Source organism: Bacillus rossius, chromosome 1, assembly GCF_032445375.1.
Source record: "Bacillus rossius redtenbacheri isolate Brsri chromosome 1, Brsri_v3, whole genome shotgun sequence".
Taxonomy (NCBI): Eukaryota; Metazoa; Arthropoda; class Insecta; order Phasmatodea; family Bacillidae; genus Bacillus; species Bacillus rossius.
The window spans coordinates 277,219,272-277,246,272 of record NC_086330.1 but is presented as its reverse complement, the minus strand read 5'-3'; the positions used below and the strand labels follow the sequence as shown (position 1 = coordinate 277,246,272).

At 36.1% G+C, this 27,001-nt stretch overlaps 1 protein-coding gene across 1 annotated transcript in view; it reads right to left on the bottom strand.

Annotated features, from left to right (window-relative positions):
• Window positions 1–27,001, bottom strand: part of LOC134527488 (procathepsin L-like) — a 79,013-nt gene that overhangs the window by 23,290 nt on the left and 28,722 nt on the right. Inside the window, exons 2-3 of the mRNA XM_063360212.1 lie at window positions 13,707–13,859; window positions 4,709–4,903 (exon numbers count right to left, since the gene is read on the bottom strand). Coding sequence (XP_063216282.1) covers window positions 4,709–4,903; window positions 13,707–13,859 — 348 coding nt within the window. The remainder of the gene's footprint in view (window positions 1–4,708; window positions 4,904–13,706; window positions 13,860–27,001) is intronic.

The window sequence follows — 27,001 nt, the reverse complement described above, 5'->3', positions numbered from 1 at the left end:
TAAAGTGATGGATCAAGAAATGTTCACATTATTTAAAAATGTGAGTATAGAACTATATATTCATAGCTGTAATAATAAATTGTATTTTTATATTCTTAAGTTAACGCATTAGAAATGATTAGGTAAAAGTTTGGTGGAGCTCTCTCTCTTTCTCTCTCCCTCTCTTTCTCTCCCTTGTATGGTCATTTACTTGTTATTACATGAGTCATAACTGAGAGATAGTTGTCAATTTTAATTGTAATTGTAATCATTATCTGTAATGACTACCTGTTGCTAGATACTGGTTTTGAACCTAATAAATTTGATAATAAATGTTAGTTGGTTTTGAAATTAGTGTTAATTTATTTATAAGTATCCCCATTTATTTATGTCTCTCTAGACATCCCGAACGAAATGACGGTCCTATTCGTTTCGATCCTAGAATGAAAACTATGTTATCAAATTAAGTGGTATTGTAAAAATAAATCTCTTGTTAGCATAAACGAGTATTCCTTTGAGTTACAGTTTTCCCCCAATGAAGTTAAAGAAAATTCATTATAGTTCTTGATTGATTCATTTAATTTGCTGAAATTTTTTTTACTTAAATTTTTAACAACTTGCCTTACAATATTATCACAAACCACAAATATTTTTATCATACTTATTAAAAACTTATAAGTGGCTTTGAAGCTAAAGCCTTGAGATCCACGGTGTATATGCTTCAAAGCTGATTATAATTTATCAATATTTAATTATTAATGAAAACTTATTTTCAACTGAGTATACTATAGCACGTCTGTAGGCTGTCAGTCTAACGTCTTTGCCTCTCAGACATCTTGCAATCTGTTGAATAAATATTTACGAAAAAGGAATAGCATTAGCACGACGATGTGTTCTGCTAGTGCTATTGCTATGTAAACAGGAAGCATTCGTACAATAATGAGGTATTGTCAATATGGAAATGTCAATTTACTCTGACTAATAGCATGTATTTTTTTTTTAAGTTACGTAAATAAGTTTAAATACATAAAGTGTAGTGATAAAAATAGAATTGTTATTAATTTAACTTTTATCTTATGTGTATGAACACAAATATAATCTAAATGTGTAATTTAATATGTACACTTGTGCTATTTAATCAAGGCCTATAGTACAATTTGGTTTTCTAGAAACATTTGTATAAAAATTCCACAATATTTAGTTCTGAGAAATCACACAAAACAAATTAAAAATTTCTAAATGATGATAAAGGCCTACGTAATTATTGCACTTACTTTTTTTAACGGTGATCACTATTTTAAAGATGTAGTGAGAACATTTCAATGGACATTTACATTGTTTGCTCTTTATAATAGTAATTAATGATTTTTATAATGATTAAGTTTTTAATTTGGCAGTAAAAGTGGCTCTTATGTCCAACATTTTCAAAGACAAACATCAGATAGTGCGACTGCAAAAGCAATGAAAATATGGTGCAGCATTGACGGAATTAATAGTTATGCGTGGAAAGGGAAATTGGAGTACCCCGAGAAAATACACGAGCTCAGGGCTACGTCCGCCTCGTTTCTCAGTCGCGGGAAATCCTGGGATTGAGACCAGAGACAGGAACTTAAAAAACCTTGGTGGAATTTTAGTAATGGGGTAATTTTTTTTTAACCAATTTAAAATGCATTATTTCACTTCGCTATCGAAATATTCTGTAACTTGTAACACATGCTTAAATAAACAAATATATGACTTTTTTTTTACAAATTTTACAAAGTTTTGCTTTGTATCTCACCTGGGACTTGAACCCGTTACACCTCCCACCAAAAGCCAGCGTGCATCCAACTACTCCACGATAAGCCTATGATTCACTTAACCCCAATAATTCCGGAGCATAAACATATGTTAAACAACGCTCGCTCGTGTATCTTCATATTCAGGTTAAAAAAAAAAAAGTTCGTGTAACAGTCCACGTGAAAGAAGTGAAACACATTTGGAAATTCAAACCTCGACTCGTAAATATATCGTAAGGGGTAACATGGCAGAGAGAAAGTGAGAAAGAAGACCATTTTCTAAATAAACATGAACTAGCAAAATTATTACTCACTTCAAAATAGTGCCAGAGCCAACCGCATGGCAGGGTTCAACCTGAGCCGCACGCCACCACGTAGAGCCGTTCAAGGTGTCAGGGTCCGACAAATTCTCTGCTCCGTCCGCAACCTATTCTCTGTTCTTTTCGCGTCAGAAACAGTGTGGGTGCACCTGAATTACAATGCTCTAGGCGAGTTGTAAAGACCTCGGTTTCTGGTCTCGCATACACTAACTCTCCCGGATGTATGATGGATCGGCGGCGGCGTCTCTCAGGGCGTAAGCATCTCTCCCGCGGGTTATGGGCCGGGATGTGTCCTGCGACCTTTTGAGTTACCGAAGGCTGGCAGTGCGAGGGTAATTTGCGAGCTAACCGATGAGGGATTCCAGCTCTAGGTTAGCAATCTCGCGTTGGAGTGACTGTGAATAACCAATAACAGTCCGCGGACCACTGGCCGGCCCGGTGGAGTCGTAATCACGGCTATTGGCGGTGAAAGGCAGCCTGGATGAAGATCGGCGCGCAGCTGGAAGTGGTTTCACCGGCGAAGGCACCGCAGAGGAGCTCGATGTGCTCTGGATGCGAAGTGTAGACGAACTGCGGGGCTGGAACTGGCGGAGCCGCGGAATGCTGCGCTCGCAATGGAACTGAACAGCATCGGAATTCTGAAGGAAGACAGCGGAGGACTTCGGCCTGGGCCACTGTGAGACCAGTTGTAGCTCTGGGCGGCGCGACTTAAACCGTCTTGGAGAGTCTGGAGGACAAGAGTATTCGAACGTCACACCCTCACTGGACTGGAAGACTTACCCCCACCGTGGCAAGAAAAGTTAATTGGCTGTTGACTGGAAGAAGGAAGATGAAGGTGGAGCATCGCCGGGCTGCCTGGCACCCCGTGCACCCGCAGTTCGAGCCGGTGTACTGGCTCGTCCGCCCACCACCGAGTTTAGTGTGTTCAAAAAAACTAATAATTTTCAACTTAATAAACACAGGTTGCATGCACAGATGTTTTCTAAGCACAAGAAAATATATGGCTGTTAATAATTACTAGAGACCTGCAAAATTCACGGATTCATTTCGTGATATGCTACAATTCAAATAATTATACCTAAGCGCTGCTTCTGCAATTGGGTTACTGTTAATCTGGAGTAATGAGGGCCAATAAAAGACCCTCGCTCAAAGGAGTGTCGAATCACAGACACTCGGTCGAGACGACTCACAAGTCAGCAGCCAATGAACAGGTGGCATTTGCCCGAGTGTGTAGAGTGTAGTAGAGTCTATCCTGGAGGTCATTGAATCCGCGAATTTTGCAGGTCTCTAATAATTACTAACCTAGCCACTTTCAATCCTTATTTTCTTGTACCATAATCTTTCATTGTCAACTTACAAAACAAACTTTTATTTCCACAGCTCCACAGGTTTTAGGCAAAGGCGAGCCACTACACATTTCACAAAGCGTATAGTAGAACTCTCTGTGGTGCATTATGCTGTTTAGAAGGAGTCATTCTAGATTCATCGTTTTACCCGCTTCGTCATCTTACACTCACTTCCCCTAAATTAGTATTACGAACTATTTACTGGCAACTGGTCCCCAAAGGAATCTTTTGTAAAAGTAAAACTTTTTGTGTGTGTGCGTTTGTAACTTACCCATACATTGGAAATATTGTTGTTAAACGCCTTTGAAATTAATATTTTACGTTTTTAAAAAAGTGATTGATCTTGTTTACGTGAAGATTTATATACAGTATAATAGGCTACATATATCTTGTCTTAAATTTAACAGTTTTCAAAACACGTATCAGCAAGACCCCTTCCCCAACTGTCACTGGCTCATTATTTTTTTATGTGTAACAATAGCTCTCGGTATACGGGATTTGGTCTAAGAAATTTCGTGATTGCAACGGAAGTCAAGTAACGTAAATAAGTAACAACCACGGTGCTGCCATCTATGGCGGGTGGCACGAATCGAAGTTCTCAAAGTCAAAGGGAAATACTTTGTAATATTAACTGCTTAGTGATTTTAATAAGATGGGTAATATTTTTTTTAAATTCCTTGTCGAAAATCAGATACTAAGCTGGGGTTTAGTATTTTTTCAATGCTTGTTTTTTTTTCCTTTTATCGGAGCAATTTTATGATGTAGTTAAAAATTTCGCTCTGCAAATCGAATGATTTAATAGTTGATGTAGCTACTCGGGCAACGAAACCTAGCGGCGGTTGAAGAAAGTACGTTTGATTCGCGATAGGCTAAAATTCAAATACACGTACTTTTAACCGGCTGTCACCATTGGCTTACTGTTTATCTGGAGGGCTATGGCCAATGAGAAACCCTCAAAGAAAGACAGAAGTATTCAGTCACAGACAACCAAGTTGAAACGGCTCACAATCAGCAACCAACGAACTGGTGTTCCTTTAACTATACTATATTTGAGAAAACTTATTATTTATACTTTATTTGAGAAAACAATTTTGCGTACATTTATCACGCTTGGCATTATTTCAAATAATTGTACGTTCAATTCCGTGGCCGAGTTTCGTATTATAAGTGCATTTGCAACATGAGAACACATGAATTGGCTCGTGGCCGAGGTTGTAAGTTACACATCTGTGGCGACTGCTGAAAGACTCGCTCACAAAGGGCCGAGCCGACGGCGGGTACTCACGGCACTGAAGGCCCAGCACGCGCCGCAGTCGCCCTGGTTCTTGACGGGGGTCACCGCGCCCCTCCGCCGCCAGTCCACGCTCCGGGGCAGCTCCCCGAGCCCCGGCGCGATGAAGGCGACCCCGTCCTCGGACCGCGCCCCGCCGGCGCCGGTGCGGTTGAAGCCGTTCAGCGCGCGCGCGAACTCGTGCGGCAGCTGCGGGGGAGAGCGACACTCCTCCACAGTAGCACTCACTCTCTCCAGTTTATTATATTACTGTTCCCACTCCTCGACTGTGAGCTTGCACACCATAGGAACTAATTAATCAAGTGTCTAGTATGTAGGTTTGTCTGCTTTTATTTCTTCTCTAGTTTTAGGTGCTGACTGACAGCGGAGTGAGTGGCCAGTGCAGCCACTCGCCATCAGGGGTGCGAGTTCCCTGGTAATAGATCCAGCAGTGACCCGAGGGTCCAAGTTCCCAACCCCCTGCATGGTACTCTCTCTCTCTCTTCTTTTCTGTCCAACTCCTCTTCGTCCATACCATCCTCTATCCCGTATACTCCTACGCAATTCATGCGTGCCCTTGCACCCCGCATGTCTATGCTCAATGTTTTGTCCCTGTGTATATGCAGGTTTTAAATGGGCCCAACTTAACATAGTTTTAACATGGGGGAGTTAGTCTTGGCTTCAACAACACCTACTAGAATACAAGGCCTGAGCGCTGGGGAAAGTTGAAGGCCTGACGTCACGCACAGTAGGCCGACTCTTGCCCTGCTACCTGAACGAGTGAGGCAGTCAGTCATCTCAGTCATCTTGTAGTTGCCTTGACGCGTTGTCGTGTTGTGATTTCTGTGGCAGTTGGCAGTTTGCGTATAGTGTTAGTGGTTTCACGTACACGTTGCAATGATATAATATTTTAAAATGTACAAGTGCTGTGTTCCGAATTGCAGAGGAAATTATACCAACGTGCCAAAAGTGCACTTTTTAAATTTCCTCAAGATGAAGACACTAACAAGAAATGGCTTCGAACTATTCCAAGGGAAAATTTAGAACCAAGTCTACGGTCACGAGTAAGAATTTATCTTTATTTTCGAAAGAAGCACTACTTTTATGTAAACGTCCATTTTTATTTTAAAAGATAACTGATTATTCTGTAGATACGTAGTTCTTTAAACTTTTAAGCCCGCGCAAAATAAGATATATAACAGAATTCAATTTCCCACATTCCCTTTTTTTCAATATTAGCTCTAACTACATATAAGTATAATGCGGAATATTCCAATGTTTGTTTCAGTACCTCTCATTGATAGTTTTACTATACACTGTAATCATGCGTTAACATTCGAGTATATTATAGAAACACAAGGCGGATCATTCACATAAACAAGCATTCCGAAACATAAATATTCGTTTTTGAATTCTTTAAGCTCACACATGTTTTTAAGTTTTAAAATGTTGATATTGCCTGGTAAACCTGTAATCCAAAATTTTACATTGCGCTAAAAAATATTTGCTGCTAAATGTTAAGGTTAGGCACTAATAATAATAATAATAATAATGTTAAAAATTACTAGTACTACTATTACACTACCTACATGATACTAACAATTTTTTTTTCAATGGCGAAAAGGCACTGCCGTTAAATCCAGATGTAATCAGTCAGCATTTATTATGACGTATATTTAAATAAAATGTATTAAAAGTAAAATTATTTTATTCAAGTCTCTGCTTCTCCAATTGGATGCTTTTGTGTTTAAACTAAATTGATATTTTAATCATTTTTTTTTTGCTATGAAATGCATAACATCATATAAACTGTTTACTGTTAAAATTTGATGACTAAAATTACATTTTAATACCAGTTATAAAAAATGTTGAGACATATATTTGCAATAGTATGAAATATTTTAATTCACAAACATTGAAAGAACGTTGTTATCAATAATTCAATTTAGATAATCATCCGAATACAGACATATAAGTTTGAAATGTGTTTTACAGTCATTTGGGGAAATATCAATTTAAGTTTTTTTGAAGAAAAAATGTATGTTAGCCTACGGTTAGTTCCATAATATTTGAGACATTTAATGCGGAATTAAGTTGCTGTGTTTGTCAACAACGATTAAAGATACAATATTTTTTTCACTAACCTATACCTTCTTGAAGACGTACACATTTTGTGCGTTATTGCTTACCTCATTTAAAACATGTTAAATATTATTTTGTTTATTAAAACTATTAAGAAAGTATAAAATAATCCCAACTAGACATTTATTATAAATATGAGATATCATCCAAATTATTTTTAAAAAAATCAAATTAATTGGGCACAGGTACATATACTGGCTTAAATTTGGTCAGGAGATATGATAATTTAGAAATTGTGTTTGCATAATGTTTTCCTTGTGTTATGAATACATGAAAAATAACCATGACACTAGTTGTACTTTCATGTCAAATCATCATTGATATTGATTATAGAATAAACGCACTTGTCATACAGTTGATATATTAGTGTCTATATTTTGTTTTCTACTAGTTTAATGGAAGCTATTAAAATCATACTTACATGTTACAGGGATTTGAACTGAAGATTTAATATCTTTATTATTTTATTACATTTTTAGGACCCAAAGTAACGCATTTTTGTAAGTTTGCAATTGCATTCGTTCTTTGAATTATTCTTGCAATGGGGAAGATGTATTAAAAACATTTTTATGGACATACGCCAAACCAGCAATGGCGTAATCCCATAAACATGTTTTCATTGCGATTGCATTGTTGTATCTATTTACAGTATTTTCACACCCTTCTACGTATTTCGAAAAGTATTTTTTTTTTGTCGCTAACAACCCTTTTTGCTTTGCCACATTAGCACTGTCAGGTGATTATGTTGCAACTGTCAAAGTTTAAAGTTACGTATTTTAAAAGACATGATGTCTTACCTTATCTACCATATACTTAAAGCATTATGATCAAAAAAATCTGATTTTATTTTAAAAGATGGCTTTTGTTGTGGATATCATGTAATTTTGATGTAAATTATGGTGAAAAAAGTGGCAAAATGTAATATTGAAATTACTTATAAAAATTTAAATAAATACTTGAGAAGAATAAATTATCATTTTCAATGGTGAATTATAATGCAGATCACTTTAATGTTAATAATAACTTTTTTCTGGACATTCCTAGCTACTTTGATATGTCCTACTTTGATAAGATTGTCAGAATAATTGTGGATTACCTTAAACAGTTCGAAGAATATGTTTTCAGATCGGTACTAAACAAAAATAAATTATTGCAATGTAAGATTTTTTTAACTTCGTTGCATGCAATATTTTTTTTTGTAAATTTATTTGAACGTTCCACTAGTTTAAATGTGTATTAAATGGAGTCATTGATTTTTAAAAATAGCATTGTTTTTATTAAATTACTAAATAATCAAAGAACTGTAATTTAAAATCTTTTTATTGATAGTGCCAATAAATGTAATTATTTATGTGTTGATAGTTAGATTTACGAATATATTGGTACGTAAACATTCTAACTTGTATTTATGTTGTATAGGTATGAGCAATACTGTTATTTTAATTTCATGAAATTTACTTTCATAAAAGAAAAATCTTTGTGTAAATAAATTCTTTATACCTTGTTTAATTGGAGTTATTAACAAAAAAACGCATTTCAAAAGTAAGTTATATGTGTTAAAAGAAAATAAACTTCTTGTACGGTGTTTCATGTTGTAACTGTTTTCATAGGAACTGTGAGACTTTCTAGATGAAACATTTTGTTAGTTTCTTACTCTGCAAAAAGCAAACACTTGATACAAAAACCTAAAATCTTTCTGTGGAAGGTTGCCGATCTCTTGTAACGGCCAGCACTGCCGTCTGGAGGTGGCCTCGGCAGGGGAAGGATGGCCTACTGTTGATGACGTCACAAGGGTGCGCGCAGGCCTGAAGTCTAGTAGGTGTTGGCTTCAATCGCTGCCAAGGTTGACCAATCCCCGCACAGAGAACAGGGCGCATGCGACCCTCTCCCTGCATGGCTAATCCCAGCATGACTAGGCGTGAAGGCTTCGGCCTGAGACGCATCTAAGTCCCTTTCTAACCCAGACTGTTACGGCCCTTGTGATCTTAAAATAGCTTTATATTAATTTTGTTATAAAATCCCTGGAGCTGCTTTAAGTGGGCGAAACATACTACAGTATACTCAGAGGTACACAAGGGAGAAATATTAAAAAAAAAAAGAACTTACTTCTCACAATAGGAAGTAGAAATTGGATCGTATTTGAAGTAATAAATAAAAAAAGAAGTTTGCTTGAAGCTTACAATTTTTATTGTAATTATCGTTTTTATTATTTTCTTTTGATATTTTCAGGAATTACAAGAATACACAGATCAAATTTAATGGGGGCCCCAGCCGTCAGAGTTTATCAATTACGAACAGATTATTAATTCTACCTGGAATATAAATCTAACATTTTCCTTTGACATAATCAAGCCTTCACAAAAACTAACATAAATAATTTAACTACCATTTGTTATCCCAACCAGTGCGGAACTTCGTATATTCTGATTTAACAATATCTTATCGTTGACTGTTCACTGGCGGTGACTAGAAGCGGGAGAGACGCGTATAATTCATGTCCATGTAAGAAGCCGCAATGTAAATTTAGTTGAAATTAGTGATGGGCTTGAGTCGCAGAAAAACATGAACTCTTGCACCATCTCTTGGACCTCACTGGAACCAAATATTAATATATATATATATATATATATATATATATATATCCATTGGTCAAGGATATAAATTAATATGGTAGCAACAGGAATCGAGAATTCAGGGCACAAGTTAGGTAGGGTGCCAACTATACGCAAAAGGGCGTAGAGTTTTCCACTTACATTTTGAGGGTAGAATGAAGAAAATCACTCCCTTCGAAGCTGCACGAGTGCTCGCGGCAGCCACGCGCGAGTCATGCTACGGGATTACCTAGCAATCTGAACTAAAGCGACTAGCAATCTAGAAAATCAAAACAACTTAGGGATCACTCCCGGACTACATGGGATCACATCCCTTAATTTAGTCGCGGTGAGACTGCTTCCGAATAGAGTCGCGGGCGATAAGCACCGGAGAGTGGCGACCACGGTAACGACAGAAGGACGAATCAATCATTCCGTAGGGCTGTATGAAGTTAAAAACTTAGACTAGCGACCCGGAGGTCTAGGAAGTAAAGGAACTGGCCTCTGATTGGCTGGAGGTTGCACCGACCAAAATAAAATAACTATTGTGGGTGGTAGCCTAACTTAAGGGGCATCGAAGGTCACTCGCGCTAAAAGCAGCGCGCTGTCGGACTGAAAAGGAACTAAATATAGGTGTGAGGGCGGCCAGTAGAGATCACGGAACTAAAGTTAAGTGGTTGTCATTTTTGCCGCGAGATGGCGAAGGTAGGCCTTTCACCGGCCAGAGAGAAGACCTTGATTTTGGTTCGCTGGGAGCGGAGGTTAAAGACCCGGTCGGTGCCCTGGCTGAGTTCGTGGAAAGTAAGGAGGGTGGATCTGCTGGCACGTGATAAAAGTTTTAGGACGAGCGCCTATACATACCCGACAGCCCTGGAACATTAGAATGGGGCATGACTGGAGCTGCTAACCTAAGCTGAGCTCTGGGAAGAGGGCCGCTCTGGGAGGAGACTGAAAAAAGCACTCTCGGTCTTGAAGTCGAACACTGTTACTGGTCTCATTCGTGGCCTGAGGCGGGAAGAAAAATGATAGATAATACTTATCTGGTGGTATCACACCAGTTTCTCAGTTTCGGTGCTGAGAAAATGTCGCGGGACTATGGTAGGAAAGATTTTATCAGGATGAACAATCTGCTAACATAGTTTATATTAAGGAATTTAAGTTAAAAATAAATTGGTGCCAATTATTTTAAATTTTTGGCACGTGGCCCTCCTACAAATATACTTAGTTTCTAGTTAGGTTAGGGGAAAAAATTATATGTATCCTTTAACAACCTTTGTTCTGTCAACAGTGCCCATGAACAAATTTATGTGTACCACGGAAAATAAAAATAAAGGTTGGTTAGGCTAGGTTCGCGTTATTTAAAATACTATGAACGTAAAAGATATACATGCATATATATGTGCAATATGGGTTTTTTCACGAGCTATCGACACTCTTCGGAGAGTTTCGGATCTTTTCGGTTGTGGCTCTCATCCCTGGGAAGTGTAGGCTTTCCTGTTCTGCTATCGTTTTCTCGCCTAACGATGATAGTAGGAACTGCATAGAGGACACACCTGTACGGCTCTTTAGCTACAGCCGGTATTGGGAGTGGAAAATTCCGTTGCAAAAACTGCAATACTGCTAGAATAAAACATAAATAATTAAATATCCAACAGAATGAATAAAATAAAGACAAGAATAAATAAAAGGAATTAAATAATCTCTGAAATGTGTGAATGGCAGTGCTAGGTGAACTTACAAATCATATTATATGTACAAATAACGAGTAAAGTTTAAATTTAAGAACATTAAGTAAACAATATTACTAAAATATATAAAATTATAACTTTTAGTAATCTCAATACGCACATTGCATGACATTAAATGTATGTGTCTTAAATATACGGAGAACGCTGGATAAAAATCATCCAAGAATATTCGTAAACTAACTTACTTCCTTTCATCATTAACTGACAAGGTTCATTTCGGAGTACCATTAAATAACCTTCCATAACTTTTAAAGTCCACGTCAAAAAAATAAAATCTTTTGTTCTTTAGTTTTTCCCTAGTTTGCAGTGGAACTCAGAAGTTGTAACCCAGTACAGTTTCTACAAAGAGCCACTTGTATGTAACTACAAAAAATCTTTGGTTTATTTGAAGATTACTCTTCGTTTGTAAAATGTTTATATATTGAACTTCCTAACAGTGTAGGTAGCCGCCAGGAAAAGGAAGAAGTCAGGGGGTTGAGCCAAAGCAGACTGAGCTTATTTTTCAAATGTGAAAAGTGTTTTCTAAATGAGAGGACAGCAACTGGATGTGGGGTGCAGATGCGAAGAGACATTACAAGGCTCCTACAAGCTCGCCTTCCACTGAAAAAACAGACTTCACATTTCCGTATGTCATTGCAATAATAAAGCATACAAATTTCAAGAAATAGACAGAGTACTGAGTTACATTCTGATGTGCAGGATGAACTCCGCATACTTGCACATGAATACGTCGGTGTTTACTGTTCATTGGCTGCCACATTTCATCTTCCATCCGGATTTAAATTTATGAGGTATTTATTGGTTCTTGTCCTTCGGAGAATGTCATAACTACCTATGATCCAACTAAAACTCACTTAGTGTATAATAATATGCATTCCAGCCCTTTCTCCAAATAGTAAAGTGAAAATTTCAAGTCTCTGTAAATAAGAATTTAAGTATAATAGATATAAATATAAACATAATTAATTATCAGAAATTGTTTACTCATGCTACTGCTGCAGTTTTGTCTTGAAATAAGCTTCAAATAATGGATTTGGTAAGATTTTCAAAAGTAATAGTGTGATATAATATAATATATTGGAACAGTAAGCAAATGCCACAAAAAATAATGTGTCGAAATTGTACGTTTACAGAGTCAATGAGGGTTTTCTAAGCACTCAGCATAGCCATGGAACCAAATGTTCCTACATTTTAAAAACAAACCAAACACGGCCAAGTAGACTGAAATTTGTGAAACGGAGAATCGGTTTAAAGCTGGCTCCTTCAACCACTTTCACTACATTCACCACCACCGCAATTCTCTGCTGCTTCAAAAAAAATACAACCTTCGTAATAAATTATGCTGTAAACTTGGGTTTAAATGACTAGGATATGTGTCGAAAATAAATATGCAATTTCAGAATGCCTCAAATTACAACTTCATCATAATGCATGAATTTTGATATGAGTAACCAGGCCGTTTCATTTGGCTGCAGTCACTTCAGTACTTTCCGTCAATTTAACCAAATCGAGACTGTTCCCACACTGTACAAGATATCAGACAGAATCTGTGTTTGTTTCTTCAACTCAGGTATAGTCTGTGTAATATAATTTGTCTCACATGTAACAGTCCTCAAGAGTAGTGCCATAGATACTCTTTATCCAAAAATCACTTGCAAAGCAACACATGATGTTTGCTTACGAACACCGACCACCATATAAAACTGTTTACAATCACTGTTGCCAGAAAAATAGTGGCAGAAGAGGAAATATGCCATTAATACACGTTCGAGAGAAGTCAAATTTTAGACTGTTTGAATGACACAGGCTTGAGGAATTTTCTTATATTTCCTGTATTTCGAAGCTAACTCTCCGATTAGTTTTGACAATCTTGTAGTCAAATGCTACTGGAGTAGCTTCAACTATTTCAAATATACATTTAAATAATTACAAGTCTGAAATCTATTAAATATTAAAAAAGCGAGAGTGTACATTTGTTTGTTTGTAAGAAATATACTCTATAATAAAAGTATCTATTTAAAAAATTCTTTACTGCAAAAAAGCTGAATTATTCACTATTGACAGCGTATATATTTTATAAATTGTATTTTCGTAAGATATACCAATCATTTTATCAATAGCCAAATAAAAACCAACAAATTGACTGTACTGTAGATTACAAGATTCCACAGTGTAATAAATGTTCACGGCAAAGCCTTATGTGTTTCTCTATCCCCATGAGTGAAATATACATAGTTCTGTTTCCAGACTGTCCAATGACATCAGGCCAAGAGGATATCCGAAGAACATAGATATATATTTTGAGTATAAGGCCCATCTAGTTGAGTAAAGATGTGTAAGATGTATGGCATTAATAAATATATATAAGTGTTTTATATATATATATAAATTATTTTATATTTACTCTTAAAAGAAAACTTTCTCTGTTGAAAATCTGTATCCACCCTTGCGAAGCCATCATACAATAGTTAGTGGCTAATAACTTCATAAACTATTGCTCGTGAAAAAAAGCTAAATCATGTGTCAAGTTACCAAATCTCCATATTCATTCATGCCGAGTGTGAAGGTGACTTCCCCTCTTTCATAGCGTGCGTTGTGCCTCGCTATCTTCCTTTTGTTCTCCATGAAGATCTTCAGACGGAACTTCTCCTCCACGTTCGTGACGTACGTCTTGCCGTGCTGGATCTGTAACGAAGAAATCACTCTTTTTCATAAAACCATTTGTATTCTTCCAATATTATTTCAGATAAAGTATTAGATTGGATGATTTTTGTATGTTTTTCGAAGAAACACTTCCTATTGTTGTCATACCATGGTGCAGCTTCTGGGTAATTTCTACGATATCGTTTCCAGGTCCATAGATCCTAAATTCATAGTCAATATTAAACTTGGTCTGAAACTACCCTGGTTTTAGATAGTAACCCCAGAGTTAATTACGTTTATGTGAATGTGTAACAGCTTAGTCTCGGTAAACGACATAGTATGAGTTATTTCGTGACTACGATGGAAGTCGAGGAACGGAAAAGTTTAACAACCATGGTGCTGCCATCTGTGGCGAATGACTCCAACCAAAGTTCAAAATTAAAAAAGGAAAACTTTATAATATTAACTGTTTGATGAATTTTGAAAATACGGGCAGTACTGCAGTAAAAATCCTTGTCGAAGTTTAGGTCCAAAGCTGGGTTTCAGTTCTTTTCGAAGTCCTTCTCGATTTTATCGAAGCTGTTTCATTATATATTTTAACTTTTCCTCTGTAAATGTAATGATTCTAAAGTCGATGTTGCAGCTACGGCAGTGAATTCTAACAGTGGGTGCGGATATTATGTGTGATTCACGTCAGGAAATTTAGTTCATAACACAATTTGCCTATGCTTATAACACTCGGCATTATTTTCAAGAATTCTACGTTACATCTTGTGTCCATGGTTCGTATTATAAGTGTATTTGCAACATGAGAACACGTGAATTTGCTTGTTACCGAGGTTAGATGTTACACATCTCTGGCGAGTACTGAAAGACTCGCTCACCTTTTTTATGATATCTCAAAGGGTTCCAAAACTATGCAAAATAACAAAAATTGATTTCCGTAAAACACTACTGCACTTTGTAACTATCACGTGGTTTCTGAGCAAACTCGGCTCCCCCTAGACCTGTATCTAAGCCTGTACATAGACCTGCCTCTAGCTTCCATGTTGTCAGTTTATACACAAGACATTAAAGTTGGGTGTTCCAAATGAGCCTCACTTGGGTAGCCTCTTTATAAAATATTTATTATTGTTTACACTCTGTTAATTTTTATCCAAACCACAAGGATGAAAGCCACAACCACAGCTTGAACAGTTCCGAAGTTTGCCGAAGTAAAATGTTAGGTTAATTTAGGTTCGCACAATGTAATAAATAATAAATCTTTTTTTTTCGGCAGGGTGGGTTAATTTAGGTTAGGTTATCGTAACTACAATGAAAGTTTGGTTAGGTTAGGTTAGCGTTATTTAAGATTTTCTATGGCCGTAAAATATATAAATCCTTACAATATGGTGTTTTTTCTCTAGCGATCGGTGAACTTAGGAGAACTTCGGAACAGTTCGGGTGTGGCTCTCATCTCTGTGAACTGTAGGCTTCCCATTTGTGTACTTTCTCCACGTGTTTTCTAGCGACGCATTCCCCTTGCGCATGCGCAGGATGACTTGATCTGATTAGTTACTGCTTGCTAGCCAGCTTTAGCCTTCTTCTTTCGGTAGTTTCGGAGGAATCAACTTGGTAACTACTGAGGGCTTTACTTTGTTTAAACAAGTAGGGTACTTATGCACTGGCGATAGAGCTACGCAACCATGTGAGGATTACTGTGCTTGCGTTTTGAAGTTTTCCCTTTTTGTAAATTTTGTTTCGGACCGCTATTTCAAATTGTTTTCTAGTTGGGATAAATTTTCGACTTTAAATGTCATTAAGCTTCAGCTTATTAAGTGAATGAATAGCTATAAAATCTGGACCCAAGGCCACTAGTTTCATGACGCTCAAGCTTCCGACTAGGAAAATAAGTTTTTAAAATGCTATTTACGTCAGTTCGTAATAACTTTATTGCCTTCTGAGATTGCAGAAAAAAACGATAATTTGTAGGATAATTTTGTATTTTTTTCTTGTAAGGTTGATAATAACAGAACTATGGCCTGTTGGTGGTAGAGCGTTGGTTTAACCTTCAAGATAGTTTCTTTGCTATTTCTTTACTTGGTGAGTGCTTGTTTAGCGAAATGCCAAGGTGTCAGTTAGAGGTGTGACAAGACGCGGAAAGAAATTTTGTATCCTACTTCCCAAGCCAAGTGCTATGGTGGATTATTGGTGATCCTTTATACAGTTTTTGAATAATTGTACATGCTTTGCGCACAGAATTGTAGTAGAGAGTTCGTGTTTCAAACTCTGTAACGAAGAATTAGTCATTAAACTAATAATTTTCCATGCACATGATGAACGTGGATGATTGTACGTTAACTCTGTTAAAAACGCAAAATTTTCACGCTCCAATTGTACCTTCCTATCTGTATACGAACTTCTGTATTTTAGTAGATTTGGCCATTATGAATTGACTGATTTCAATGTTGTTAACTCAGATATTGTAACACCTTAAGGTTTACGAGCTATTAGCTTTGGCTCTACGTTTTTGTAATTTTTTTTTGCAAAACCGATTTTTTTTGCTACTTTTGTACCTTTTTGATAATTCAGCTCTATAATTTATTTGTGTTTGTCCCGTAAAATAATGTAATCTTGAAAAACACATATTTGTGCAATAACATGTTTTCTATTCACCAAGCTCTTAAATCAATTTTCTTAAGTTTTATCACTTAACAAACACTTGATGACACAGAATTTGCTTCCATGGGGGTTTTCACCATATTTTACTTTTAACTAGTTTAATATTTTTTTGCACAGAGTTGAAGTTACTTTCACCATAAGAAACACTTGGTGAAATTTACTGTGTCAATTTACATTTGGAAATTACTTTTATAGTTTGTCAGTTTAAATACTGGTAAAAGGCACATTCCAAATTGAATCATAATTAATAGACAAGTTTATAGAATACAATAAAATAAGAAAATTGTTTTCTGTTGAATTAAATTTTTTTTCTATATTAATATTCTGTGACATATGAACACAAACACAACACATGGGACACTAATAAACATAAGTCATTGACAAAATAACATTAATACTTGAGTACATGGAACAAAAATATCATCAACGCAAGAACTTTTATTTTTCAAATTATTCCTTTTTTTTTTTGTCTTATTCGATTAATATCTCAATAAATGCCAATATAATATGCAAAAATAAAATTTGGGGTTAACAGGATGCTCTATCTATCATGACCAAAAGGTTGGACGCAAAGCTACACAAAAGTTCAGAAAATTCTTGAGTTTATTTTAAATATGTGTCAGAAATCAGGGCAATATTTACGAAAATACTAGCTAATTCCAGCCACCCTTCGCTGTAGCTCAGTCTGAAATGAAATGAACAGGAAAGTAAGTCAAAGTATTTTAGCGAACATATATTCACCGAGGAAACACATCATTCAATTTAATACCCTGCTTTGCGTTGCTGTGGTTATGCTGTGGAATAAGAGTAAAAATAGAAAAATTTGTTTTTACTTATAATCATTTTTTGTTTTAAAGCTAGTAGATGGACTACTTTATTATTTGTCCTTTTTCTGCATAAACAAAAATTATCATATGGTTTACCGACTCTTGAGCATGCGACGTATAACTTCCCTGAGAGAAGCATTCGTTATCTAAATTCAATCCGCACACTTGCAAAGATTTCCCTTGCGCTTTATTGATAGTCATAGCGAATGCAAGGCTATTCGAAATTAAAGCCGTTTGAACTCAAACGTTATGTTGGTCGGAATTAGTGGTATTCGTGCAAATAGTACATCTTAACCTTTATGATGTCCAATCAGAATTGTTGCTTCAATTAAATTGTTCATTACTAATCGTGTGCCATTGCATAACTTTGGCTGATTGATGGTTTGGAATAATATAATTGGCACTCCAATATTCAAATTCAGAATGTGTGACGGCAATCCGGTAACATTGAGTGAATTAAGAAATTCCGTTGGAAAAATATTTACTTCACTTTGGTTTATCACGGAGGAAGTGGATTTGTATGTCACTGTTCAACCTGCGATTCTGTTTAAAATGATGTTTATATCATATAGGCCTACATCGACATTTTTAGCAGCTATTAGGATGGATCTTCCGCTTAACCATTCGTGATATCGATGATTTATTTCAATGTTTAAGAAAACCTTGTCTACTAATTCTTCTTTTGAATTCACGATATTGCAAAAATTATATGGGAAGGTGATTTTTCATGTTTCTGGATTTGTAGGTACAGTGCCGTTACCGACCACGAGTAATTGTCTTGAAAGTATGTCAGCTCATGGATCGCTTTGAAGCTGAACTCTCATATTTGTTGTTAAAGGCCTTTTTTGACGTGACAACGTCTAATAAATCGATGAACGCTGGCTGCACGCACGAAAAATTGTCCCACTAAGGATGTCCCACTACGGATGTCCCACTACGGATGTGTCCTGTTTACGCATGCGTGGCATCTCTCTGGTATGTTGCGGATGGTACAGTGAACTCGGCCGGCACGTGGCGGCGTACTGCTCAGGTTTCACCCCGCCATACTGCAGGGATAGGCGGGTCGGGCCGGTTGGATCACGCCTGCGCATGTCGCCACACACGGCTTCGGGCAGACGACAACATAGCAGGGTTCGAGGTTATTGTTGTGCACCACGCCACGGGAGTATATTTGCAAGGAAGTGGCGTTTTACAAGTACGTATTATTTTAATTCCTAGTGTAAATCAGTATATTTAAACAGTGTTGTATGAGTATTGTTTTAGCTGTGTAACTAAATATTTATTGCTGGTATGTTACTTTTCACGCGTTAGTTTAACATTGGTAATGATTTGTCATGTGTTATTATTTGATCATCTAAATCACACACCGTATTATAGTTATGAGCCCACGTGCGTGTAAATATTTCGAGTCCAACAGAGAATATGCTAGTTAAAAGAAATTCAAACAAATATCGTGCGTGGAATATTATTATTTTATAATATCTGAAACAATTGTTTCTAATATGGCCTCGTGGCCGTGCGGTTAGTATTGATGACTACCGATTCAAAAGTTGACGGATCGAATCCCGGCCGCTACAATACTTTTATTTTTGTACTTGTAAAAATCAATACGGCGCGCGCGACACTACAAAAGTAATAAATATATTTCAATTAATGAATGTAAATAAAAGTAAATTTATCAATTAAATTGTATATTTCATTTCACTCCTTTGTATCCATACAAAATAGTGATAATTCAATAAAAATGATTCAATTTTATTCATAAAAGTATGCGGAGGTAATTTTATCATACAAAAGATAGAAAAATTTAAAAAAAAATTTCTTCCTCAAAGAATATAACATTTTTAATGCCTAAATGGTTTGGTTGCAAAAACCTATTACGGCTCAGTCTCAGGCTAAATATAATATTTAATTTTCTTCTGAATCAATCATTTCATCAATGTTTTGTTATGACGTTGTCACGTTAAACTATTATCCGTAAACCACTTTACAGACAACCAATTTTTTTTACTGTGCTCCAAAATGCATTCAATTCATCAACTGGTGTTGAGCGAGGTATAACTGGAATCGTTTGCCTCAAGTCACCGGATAGTAACACCAATGCTCAACCAAATTGAATCTGATTATTTTTCAAGTCTTTAAATGTATCATCAAATGCTTCCATTGACTTCTTGTGAGCCAACTTGTATAACGCGTACTATGGCAAGCGAAAGCAAAAAAACTAAGGTAAAAGTCGTTTTCTTTTTTCTTCTTTTTTTCCCGCACTCATTCCAAGGAGAATATATTCAATCCTTGAAGAAACTAATCTCCTTTCTCACTAGACCCAGAGATAATTATTAGTTTCTAAACTACATATTAGCATAAAGTGAATGAAACGTATAAAAATTCATTTTAAAAACGTATTTTTTTTTGTTGCGAAAACGCTCAGTGCCGTATATTTTTATTTCCAACCGAACACCATAATATCAAAATACATGCACGTTACTTTGAAAATGACGAACTTCCCGGAAAATTTCCGAATTATTTGTGGTAAATATTGAAATTTTACTATAAAAACACCTCCGTATTGAAATAAAAGTTGTATGAAAATTCAAGTCAATCGATTGACTACTTTTCGAGTTATGCTAGCACAAACATATGGACGCTGAATTTATATATTAAATAGTTTTATTAGTTTATTCCAGCTTAGTTCGATCGGTAGAAAAACGTGATCCTAGTCCCCGCCATTATATTAGGAAAACTCAAACGTAAACCATTATATTTACGTATTTTCACTTTAAAAATAAGTTTCAGTGCCATAAAATCAAGTACATACAGTGTACTAGGTATTTGTGTAGTAATAAAAATTGGTTTTATGACAATGTTGGTTCATTAAGTCAGTTTTATCCGTCAGCGTCACTAGAAAATGTGTTTACTATCTCAACATTGACTTTTATATGTCTGACGAAAATGATACCAATTTTGCTTACTTAAATAAACACAATTAAATTATGTCACTTTCCAAACAAATTAGCACAAATTTGCGTTTATGTCTTATGGCACATAGTAATCACAATATTATTAACGCTTTACTCAATTTTACTTTGATATACGCGGGCTTAACTTCAGATGTAGATCCGCCATAATGGTCCGTAGTCCACTTAAATTACATTACCCAGCATGCCTCTGGCTTAGCGTTAAAATATCTCTACAGTCTAAGCTGGGCTTAGAATAATTAAATATCGAACAACGTGCTGTGTTACGACAGCCAATCACAGCAGGTAAGTCAAATTTAGCGCGGTCGTTTTAAATAAAACTTAATACAAGAAACTAAATGAGTTGAGCATTGTAGAGAGAAAGTAAACATTTATAAAAGTAAATACATAACTTCACAAATAATATATACGAAATGTGGATATTAAGGTAGTCACTTCAGCAATCTGTGCGAAATGAAATAAAATCTGTACTGTTCATTTAATCTGTGCAATTGTTATTTTAAAACTTTTATGACCCACGCATCAGCCATATATGTACCACAAACCCAATTTATTGCAGGTACAGATATTACTATTTTAATATATACTTTGTAAACTGTAAATTGCAATTCGGCCAAAATATTTGTATTGCATTTGTGACCTTTTAATTATCAACTTCCATGTTACTTATAGCCTTTCCAACTGTCAGACACGTTACTGGGAATGTAACAGCGCTCCTTAGCGATTTATGCTTGGAAACTTTACCTGAATAAAAATGCTATATAAACACAATTAGTTTAACGTAAATATACGTCGTGCAATACTCTCGTTGTTATTACAGCTAACCTCAGTTAGCAATTATTTTTTAAGTTATATATCGGATAGTTTGGTAAGTAAAGTGTTAATGTTCGTGGAATTGCATCAGCCAAACTTAAAAACCAGATGTTGGGTGAATACTAATTTTTCTAGCTGCACTGACAGGTGGGAAGGTTGAATAACATTGTTTTGTTTTGTACTGTTCTTACGGGGAAAAAAGCTTCCAAGGCCATGCTGCAATTGAAATGACCACATAGCAATACCAATAAGAGCAAAAGTGGTTTTGATGCTTGCTACAATCGTGCATAATTATAGGCCTTGTCCTTTATGATACAGCTTACACGGATCACAGGTGGAGTGTTAGCGTTACTTATCTCTCTCTCTGCGGGTTTTGAACGTTGCAAATCAGTTTTATTGTACAATATATTTTCTTTATAGATAATTGGTAAGACTCAAATGCCATTCAGCACCCAACAGACCCAAGGCTGGAAGAGTTATTCCCTTAATAGGATACCAGCAAAGTTAAAGACATGTTTAGAAATTGTTGCCACTGGTACTACTTTTGAGAACTTGTAGAATTTGAGACATGTCATATGGAGTACTCAAAATAATTTTTTTTTCTGTAAAGTTGTGCATCATCAGCATGCAGTCAACATTTTTATTTCATCTTGCTTTATTAGTAAGTACTAATTTAAAAAAAATAATTCATACCTTTTTTGGTTACAACAAAATAAAAGATTTTAAAATTAAAGGTTTCCAGTTACACAGTAGGAAGTAAAATAAGAAATAGTAGCTTTATTATTAAAACAAATGATTGGTATTTACTGGTATTTCCACTAAAATTCTTAAGCAATAGACATGAAACGCTGGTATTTACATTGCTGGTTTCAAGCTGTTATTAACAATTACTTTCTCAGATACAAAATCTTTACCTATTTCTCAACAGACGATTGGCATGTGGGGCGGGGCAATGAATTTTGTACAATGTAACCACTTTAACATAAATGATTATTTTACAGTGTAACTTCTTTAATATAAACCTCAAGGGGCCTTAACATTTACAGTTTGTAATACTGATGTTAGTGCATTTATAATTCGTTTTTCCATTAATTATTAAAAATATACAAATTTTTCTTCATATTATTCTAACACAATATATTGGAAAATAATTTTTTTGATCGCCAGCATGACGTCTTTTTACGAGCATATTTGACATTACAGATCCATAAGTGCCAACAAATACTTTTAGCAAGCACATAAAATAACATTAATTTCCATGTCATATTGCAAGGAAAATCGAACATTGGATTCAAATGGTTTGTATTATCGAGATTTCACTGTAATATGCTCTGAAGTTAAGAGTTGTGGTATTTTTGTGTAAAATTAAATGCAGAATTGTTAATTTGAAAGAAAGAGGAATCTATAACGCGTTTGCTGAAGCTAAATAGTATGTGTTTAAGTTAACTCAATTGAGCAACATTTTGAAACAATTGAAGTTTACTAAACTTTCTCTCACGTAATTTCTGTTTATGAGTGTCGCTGCTATGTGATACCATGAACAGTTGTTTGATGAATATTTTTTTCTAGTTTTAGGAGTCAATCTCCATCACTAAACCAGTATATTTGAAGTTTTAGAATGACTTGGGAAAACAGTTACAAACGCCTTAAGACGCACCACATGAGAATTTCCAAGGACCATCAACAAAACCTTTAAAATTGACTTCACACGCCAATTATACTTCACGGGAAACTGAAGGATCAAATTAGCTGTATGTTGAAAAATCAAAACGGTTGAATACAACAATCTTATTTCAGCTCATGCACCACTATACTTGACTAAGTGGACTAATATTTCAACCACTTGCAGAGTCTATGGAAATAATAATGGCTTATCAGTACATACCTTTTACGTATAAATAACTACACAAAAATCATTTATTAAATGTGCAGCTAGTTTTACGGCACAGCTTTTTTCAAAGTCATTCATTAAATGAAAATGTTCACACACATACCAAACTCTGGTCACAAACAGTTACAGTATGGAAAAAAACTTGTTAACACAGATAATTTAAATCTTAAAAATATTTTTAATTTTTGTTTCAGACTTCACTGTACAAACTCTTTGATTCTGCACATGGATGCGCCTTACTAAACAGTTTTTTGTTAACAGGTTTGCTTGACATTTCAGAACTCTGCAAGCTCTGCAACATGATAATTCAGCAAGAGTTATTAAATTTATATTATCAGGCACCTAAACATTTTGTGTAATAAAACTATTTTACTCCAGCATTGCTGATAGATTTCATGAAACGCTTCTTTGACAGATGTATTACAGTAGTATGAAGGCTACATGTGAAGGTGATAGCTTTTGTTATAAGTATGTTTCAAATTATTTTCACACCAAATCGGAATGTGAAAATCACTGACTGGAATTTGTATTATTTGTAAACTTTTAACGTTGAATTTTTTTACTTAATATTAATAATATCCTTTTTAAAATGTCTACAAGTACACTATTCTTTATTAAATCTTGTTGATATAAGTTACACAATAGTTCATATAATTTATTTTGTACTTATTAGAAAAAATATTAAAATTTTATTTCTGTGTGGATATGTTTTTCTTATTACATTGTGGTGCATTCGGTGACTGTCCGTGATACACAGATTTTTAATCACAGCATGGCTGGAGGTAGTGTGTCTATTAGATTTTGAACTTCACAACTGCATTCATGGAAATTTTTAGTTAAACATTAGAAGATAATGTTGTTCTTGTTTATAGTTATTTGGTAAAATATCGTTTAAAGCAATCCACAAAAGTTTATAGTGCAGCAGAATCAGAATATTTTGGCTGGAAATAAAAAAATTGCAGTGGACATTGTTTAGAATGTTAAAGGATATTGTCAAAGCTATCCTAAATTTCAATAAAGATATGAAAATATATTGAAATATTTGCCATACTTCATTCTTAAGGCCCCTAAACAGCAAGTAAACAGAACTGATTGTTAGCACTATCATTGTTCCTGTGTGCACATTGTATGGAATGTTTAACTGGATTGTAACAGTTAACCTATTCGCTTGTAATCGCAATTCTAGTTTGAAAAAGAAATGACGTGACTTATTTGTGACGCACTACCCTTTACTATATTTTCTGTTGGCCTTACAAAAATGCTTTCAACAAATATTGTTACGGTTATACTGGAGGAGGGCCGCAAGGCAGGCCCGGTACCTACTGGCCGGTCGGCTGGCCCCTAGGTCTACGGTGGAGGCGCGGTCCCTTAACGTTACATTCCTGGTCGGATTAGTGGCGCTTCCCGCTTCCGTGGTGCCTTGTCAAAGAACTAGTCCTTCTGGAGGATTCTACTGCAACCAGGCTCCTGCGTGAAGTGGCGTAACCAGAACGCTTTTGTTCTGGGAGCTTCGGGTGTCAAGTCAACCCTGATGATTCAGCACTTCAAAGTAGTGCGACACCATTACAGAAGAGGGCAGAGGGGTATAAAAACAGTGACGCCAGCCTCCGAGGCAGCGAAGTGAAGAGGGCGAGTGACCCCTTGATGAGCGAACGCGGACGTCAAGAGACGGGCCTCGTGTGCGGAGACTGGTGCATCGGGACTGTGCTGTGGACGAGTGAGTAGGGCGATGCAGTGTGTTGGGACAGAGGTGCGAGGTAAGAGACGAGCAGTAGAGAGAGCTACTGTCGAGATGGGGCCCAGTGGGAAGAGGAATATGTAGATTAAATGAGTGAGTGATTAATTTATTGACAAACATTTTAAGTGTTGTATTTAATTTAAAAAGTAAATAGTAGTTAACAAATAAAACTGTTACTGCTGTTAGCTGTTGCTCCTGTCGGAAAAGTTGCTGTTCGTGATGTGCGAGAAGTTGCTTGAAATGCTACAGTTTATTTTCAAACTGAATGCTGGTTTCGTCAATTTTCTTTTTAATTTTTTCTTAAATAGACACTCGTTCTCATCCCATGTCTTCTTAAGCCTTTTTCATTGCGTCGATTTCGCTCTTTATGGCATTTTTCACCTCATATTGGCTTTATTTCACTCTTCATTTCATCCTGGTTACTCTGCATTTTATTCTTTATTTCCTCCTTTATACTATTTATTATGGCCAAGAAAACCATTATGTTTCTAAATTTGTCGGCCGCCATCTTTCTCTTCAACATGTACTATCATTATGTCACTGTCACTACTGTCCTATTAACTATACTTATTTATCCTATGAGCTAGCCAAAACTCCTACTTAAAATTAACATTACTTTATAACACTCAAATTAACTTTATAACACTTGGAACTAAATACAGTTACTAACAATAACTGTATTATCGATTACCAAAATTCTATTTTTTTAATGATTTCTTTGTTTGTTATATTTTAAAATTAAATCCTAAATATTTTAATTAGGGGTAGCGCTACTTCAGGCACCAGTGACAAAAATGCAAAAACATTTAGAATGGTGGAATCCAAGATGGCGGGCGGTTTAAAGGTCATCCAATATGGCGACCTAGGTTAATATTTAGTTCAAAGGTCAAGTTCATCCAATACGGCCACCGTGACGTCACAATACAAGATGGCGGTTGGAACCACCACCACTCTCTACCCTTTGTTCCCGGGGCCCCTTTTTATACTACTTGTTTTAATTATGTCTTAAATAAAATACTAAGATTGCTTATGTAATTTTTCTGTAAATTTTCCTCGATTAGATTTCTATTATCTATTTTTTTAAATCCATTCATATTTTTTTCGAACTAATTGTAAGTAAAATTAACTAAATTAATTTAATAGTACCTTGCTATCTAAGAGGTCTCTAAGAATGAATGCTTACTTCTCTTTAGTATGACAGACAGATTATCTTCGTTACCAACATAAAGTCTAGGCTACATTTTAGATAGCACGCAACACAGCATGTAAAAATTACAATTGCACACGCACAGCTACAATATTACACAACACAGCGTTTCAAAACATACAAATATCCCCCCCCCCCCCCCCCATACATCCTTATGACAAATTTTTCTGTTGTATTCGTAGCTATGAATTTTACCAAATATGATTTTATGATTCAGTTAATAACAAAAATATAGCCATTTAATTCTGCCGCTTAGTTTTAACGACTATAACTAAACTACAAAGCATTACCTCGCAAATAAAGACCTATGTAAATTTAGTGTCATATTTTAACAATGAATAACGTAGTCGAAACAATATTGCGCTAGTCCATGCAACTAACCAAGGTTATGGTCATTCACCGCGAGCACAGGTTGGCTCACAGCAAAGAGAGAAGTTAGAAGTTCGTCAAAATACTGTGTTGTGTTGTATTCTGCAACGAAGCAGCTGCTCTTTGTTCGTGCAGTTTCAACTACTGTGAGAGCGCTGCATCGCATGTAGCCCAGCCTTGAAACTTCTGTGTGTGCGCGACTACGCATGTAACCCAGCCTTGAAAATTCTGTGTGTGCTGCTGCGCATGTACAGTAGCTCAGCCTTGAAACTTCTGTGTGTGCTGCTGCACATGTAGCTCAGCCTTGAAACTTCTGTGTGTGTGCTGCTGCGCATGTAGCCCTGCATTGAAACTTCTGTGTGTCCACTGCTGCACATGTTGCCCAGCCTTCAAACTTCTATTTGTGCGCTGCTGCGCATTTAGCCCAACCTTGAAACTTCTGTGTGTGCATGTCTGCGCATGTAGCCCAGCCCTGAAACTTCTGTGTGTGCACTGCTGCACATGTACCCCAGCCTGTAAAATTCTGTGTGTGCATGTCTGCGCATGTAGCCCAGCCCTGAAACTTCTGCGTGTGCACTGCTGCGCATGTACCCCAGCCTGTAAAATTCTGTGTGTGCGCTGCTGCGCATGTAGCCCAGCCTGTAAAATTCTGTGTGTACGCTGCTGCGCATGTAGCCCAGCCTTGAAAATCGGTCTCGCACGC